Source organism: Corvus kubaryi, unplaced genomic scaffold (genome assembly GCF_017639235.1).
Source record: "Corvus kubaryi isolate FWS band 111438036 unplaced genomic scaffold, C.kubaryi_AGA036_p1.0 36985, whole genome shotgun sequence".
NCBI lineage: Eukaryota > Metazoa > Chordata > Aves > Passeriformes > Corvidae > Corvus > Corvus kubaryi.
The window spans coordinates 13,708-18,475 of NW_024581002.1; the positions used below are offsets into that span (position 1 = coordinate 13,708).

The following is a 4,768-nucleotide window of genomic DNA, read 5'->3' on the forward strand; positions in this document are numbered from 1 at the left end:
GTCTGAATGCCCGTGTGCCTGAGTGCCCGTGTCTGTGTGTCCATGTCCCCATGTCCATGTCCCTGAGTGCCCGTGTCCATGTGTCCATACCCGTGTGTGCCCCATGTCCGTGTGTCCACGTCCCTGTGTCCATGTCAGAGTGCCCATATCCCCATGGGCCCGTGTCCCTGAGCACCCATGTCCCTGTGTCCCTGTGTGTCCATATCCGTGTCCCTGTGTGTCCCTGTGTGTCCCTCTGTGTCCCTGAGCACCCATGTCCCTGTGTGTCCCTGTCCCTCTGTGCCCCCACACACCCCGTCCCTGGGCCCCAAGTGCCACCCAGGTGACAGTGCCACCTGTCCCCCCCAGGCCGTGCTCCGGGTGACCTCCTGATCCGCAGCCTGACCGTGGCCCACGCTGGCACCTACCAGTGCCGTGTCACCAACCGCGTCGGGTACTCGGTGTGCCAGCTCAACCTGAGCCCCGGGCCCCGTGAGTGGCATTGGGGGGACATTGGGGACACAGGGGGGACACGGGGGGTGCCAGCTCAACCTGAGCCTCAGGCCCCGTGAGTGGCACCAGGGCTGGCTCTGGGTGGCATCACGGGTGTCTCTGTGTGGTTCCGGGGGTGTCCCTGGGCTCCAGGGTGGCACCGGGGCTGGTTCTGGGTGGCACTGTGGATGTCCCAGGTGCCAGGGTGCCCCGGGGCTGGCACTGGGGGTGGCTCTGGGCTCCAGGGTGGCACAGGGCTATCCCACGCCGTGCCCGGAGCCTCGGGCAGCCGGTGGAGGCCGGCGGTGACAGGATGTGTCCCCGCGGCAGGTGGGCGCCAGGCTGGCATCATCGTGGGCTCCATCCTGGGCTCCCTCCTCCTCCTCAGCCTGCTGGGGCTGCTCATCTGGGCCCTGATCGCCCGCTACCAGCGCAAGGAGTGCCAGCGCGCCTGCAGCGACTGCAGGTGGGCACTGCGGGGGAACACGGGGTGGCACTGGGCTGTACTGGGCTCTACTGGGCTTTACTGGGCTCTACTGGGCACCAGTGACTGGCACGGGGCACAGATGACCCACTAGCAGCGCGAGGAGGGTCCGAGGGGCTGCAGCGACTGCAGGTGGGCACAGAGGGACAGAGTGGGGACATGGGGTGGCACTGGGCTCTGCTGGGCTGTACTGGGCACCACTGGGCTCTGCTGGTGGCTGGTGGGCACCAGTGAGTGTTGCTGGGCACCACTGGGCACTGACAGCCACCACTGGGGCCCAAAGGGCACCAGTCAGGCCCACTGGGCTCTACTGGGGGCAAATGGGCAGCCAGAGGCTCCACGGGGCATCCCTGGGCATTGATGGGCACCACTGGGCTCCAGTGGTCACCAATGGGTGCTTCTGGGCTCTGCGGGGCACTGATGGGCATGGCTGGGGCCAAACGGGCACCAGTGGGTGATACTGGGCACCACTGGGCACTGGTGGGTATCACCGAGGTCCAGTGGTCACCACTGGGGTCCAAAGGGCACCACTGGGCACTGCTGGGCTCTGCCAGGGGCTGATGGGCGCCAGTCACTGTCACTGGGCACCACTGGGCACCCCTGGGGTCCAGTGGTCACCACTGGGTGCTGCTGGGCTCTGCTGGGGGCTGATGGGCACCAGTGGGTGACACTGGGCACTACTGGGTAACCTGGTAACCACTGGGCACCCACGGGCACTACCAGGGGCCACTGCAGGTCACCTCAGGGTGCCACCAGGCACCGCTGGGGTCTACTAACAGGCACCAGTGGGTGCCACTGGGTGCTGCCAGGGTACCCGTGGTGGGTGGCATCAGGTACAGGTGAGTGCCAGAGGGACACCAAGGGGTGCCACCAGGTACGGGCGGGTGCCACAGGGCACCGACGGTCACCAAGGGGTGACCAGCTACAGGTGAGTGCCACCACCCACAGCTGGCTTCCAGAGGGGCACCAACAGCCGAGCTGCTGCCCCTTTGGGTGCCACCGGGTGCCACCAAGCACCGCCGGGCACCCAGCAGCGCCACCGCTGGCTCTGACACTGTGTCCCCGCTTGTCACTGTGCCCGCAGGAGCAGCACGGGTGGCACCATGCCCCGGCCGTGCACGGCCTGTGCCCACCACTCGTACTCCCCGCACGGCATCAGCTACATGCAGTGCCAGCACGGCGACGGCGACGAGCGCGCGGCCGCGCTGCTCTGCAACGACGGCATCCGCCACCAGGTCCCCTGCCCCGCGCTGTGAGCCCGCGGCCACCGCCCGGTGTCCCCTCCCCGCGGGGCCACCGCGGGGCCACCGCAGCGCCGGCGACAGCGCCGGGGACAGCGCCGGGGACAGCGAGCGCCCGTCCGCAAAAGCGACGGCAGGAGCGGCTCCCAACCATCAAAAAACCCTAAAAACCTCGCGAAATCCTATAAAATTCCAACAATCCTATAAAATTCCCCTGAAATCCCAGGAAATCCCGTTGCCGGTGCCCCCCGCGGGGCCACCGCAGCGCCGGGGACAGCGCCGCGGACAGGAAACGCCCGCCCGCAAAACTGACGGCAGGAGCGGCTCCCAACCCTCAAAAACTCCTAAAAACCTCGCGAAATCCTATAAAAATCCTCCAAGTTGTCCAAAAATCCTATAAAATTCCCCTGAAATCCCATGAGATCCCGTCCCCGGTGCTCCCCCCTGCTCCCCGCGGGGCCACCGCAGCGCCGGCAACAGCGCCGGGGACAGCGAGCGCCCGCCCGCCAAAGCGACGGCAGGAGCGGCTCCCAACCACCAAAAACTCCTAAAAACCTCTCGAAATCCTATAAAAATCCTCCAAGCCGTCCAAAAATCCTATAAAATTGCCCTGAAAATCCCATGAAATCCCACGAAATCCCGTCCCCGGTGCTCCCCGCGGGGCCACCGCAGCGCCGGGGACAGCGAGCGCCCGCCCCCAAAAGCGATGGCAGGAGCGGCTCCCATCCCCCAAAAAACCGTAAAACCCCTCGAAATCCCCCTAAAATCTCCCAAAATCCCTCTCCCGCCGCCCCCGGTCCGTTTTCACCTCGTTTTGTTGCTTTATTTTGGGGTTTGGCCCCGTTTTTTACGCCCCCCCCCCCCCCCGCATTTCCAGACCCTCCCAGTTCCCCATCCTCATTCCCAGTTTCCCCCCCGGCCCGGTTCCCATCTCCCGCCCTATTCCCAGAGCCTTTCCCGGTTTTCCAGGACCCCCGCCGGGCTCCCAGCCGGATTTATTTGTCACCCGCCTGTCACCGCGGGCTCGGGGCTGGCCCGGCCCCAAAAAACGGCTCCACCCCCGGTGCCCCCATATTTTGGAATCGGGGTTTTTTTGGGGGGAGGGGAGGGGTCGAGGCGCCGCCGGCACCGGGAATTGCGGTTCGGAACGAAGCCAAAAGGAAAAGAAACCAAAAAAAAAAACCAAAAAAAAAAAACCAGGAAAAAAAGGAAAAAAGGAAGAAGGAAATGGAATAAAATCGAGTGAATTGAGAGGGGGAGTGTGGTGATGTGGGGGGACAGGGGAGGGGACAGAGATGGGGACAGAGATGGGACAGGGGATGGGACAGGGACGGGGACGGGGACAGGGACGGGGACAGGGGATGGGGACAGGGGATGGGGACAGGGGATGGGGACAGGAGAGGACGAGCCGAACAGGACGCTCCAGGCCAAGGATGGCCGGCGTGTCCCCGGAGGTGACAGCCGTGTCCCCAGCCCGCCCCTCTCAGGGAGCGCTGCGGCCGGAGGTGGCCTCTGTCCCCTCCCGTGGGGCTGAGGGGGTGAGGAGGGGACCTATCCTTGCTCCTGTCCCCTCCTGTCCCTGTCCCCTTCTGTCCCTGTCCTCTCCTGTCCTTATTCCCGGTCCCTTCATGTCCGTGTCCCCTCGTGTCGCCATCCCTGTCCCCGTCCCCTTCCGTCCCTGTCCTTTCCTGTCCCCTCCTGTCCCTGTCCCCTCGTGTCATTATTCCCCGTCCCTGCGTGTCGCCTCCTGTCCCTGTTCCCTGTCGCCATCCCCGTCCCTGTCCCCTCCTGTCCCTGTCCCCTCCTGTCCCCTCGTGTCATTATTCCCTGTCCCTGTCTTTGTCCCCTCCTGTCCCCGTCCCCGTCCTCTCCTGTCCTTATTCCCTGTCCCCTCCCGTCCCTGTCCCCTCGTGTGGCCATCCCTGTCCCCGTCCCCTCCTGTCCCTGTCCCCGTCCCTGTCCTCTCCTGTCCTTATTCCCTGTCCCCTCCCATCCCTGTCCCCTCCTGTCCCCGTCCGGGCGCTGGGACCCACCGGGGGGGGGCGGAGCCAGAGGGGGGCGTGGTCTATGGGGGGCGGGGCAACCGCAGATGACGTCATCTACCCCGCCCCTCCTCCAGAGCCCGTAGAAGCCGCCAGGGGGCGCTGGCGGCGGTTGCCGGGCAACGAAACATGGCGGGGCAGGTGGGGGAGGGGCGGGGGGAAAGGGGGGGAAAATGGGGGAAAAGTGGGGGAAAAGGGGGGGAAAATGAGACAAAGGGGGAATAAAGAGGGGGGGAAAGGGGCAGGAAAAGGGGCGAAAGTGGGGGGAGGAAAGGGAGGGAAGGAGGGGGGGAAGGAGGGGCAAAGGGGAGGCAAGAGGGGGTAAAAAAGGGGGGGATGGGGGGAAAAGAGGGGGGACAAAGGGGGGGCACCAGGACCGGGGGTCCCGGGGGGGCTCTGGGGGGGTCCCGGCTCTCAAGCGACCCCTCCCCCTCTTCCCCTGCTCAGTACGAGGACGCGTTCAGCCCCCCCCGCATGCAGTGCTGGACCGTGCCCCGCCCCCCCCCCCCGCAGGTACCCCCCCAAAACCC

The 4,768-nt window shown here is 65.9% G+C and overlaps 2 protein-coding genes across 7 annotated transcripts in view; both read left to right on the forward strand.

The window, feature by feature from the left end:
* Nucleotides 1–3,268, forward strand: part of VSIG8 (V-set and immunoglobulin domain containing 8) — an 8,957-nt gene extending 5,689 nt beyond the window's left edge. For 4 of the 6 annotated variants that reach the window (XM_042020494.1, XM_042020495.1, XM_042020497.1 and 1 more), the window contains 3 exons: nt 349–471; nt 784–937; nt 2,040–3,268. In XM_042020494.1, coding sequence (XP_041876428.1) covers nt 349–471; nt 784–937; nt 2,040–2,211 — 449 coding nt within the window. In that variant the 3' untranslated portion in view covers nt 2,212–3,268. Of the gene's footprint in view, nt 1–348; nt 472–783; nt 1,169–1,237; nt 1,397–2,039 lie in introns of those variants that run through there. The other 2 variants (XR_006014802.1, XM_042020496.1) reach the window with 2 other exon arrangements.
* A 361-nt stretch (nt 3,269–3,629) lies between these two features.
* CFAP126 (cilia and flagella associated protein 126) overlaps nt 3,630–4,768 on the forward strand; it is a 6,942-nt gene continuing 5,803 nt past the window's right edge. The window contains exons 1-2 of the mRNA XM_042020501.1: nt 3,630–3,734; nt 4,686–4,751. Of these exons, the coding sequence (XP_041876435.1) occupies nt 3,630–3,734; nt 4,686–4,751 (171 nt within the window). The remainder of the gene's footprint in view (nt 3,735–4,685; nt 4,752–4,768) is intronic.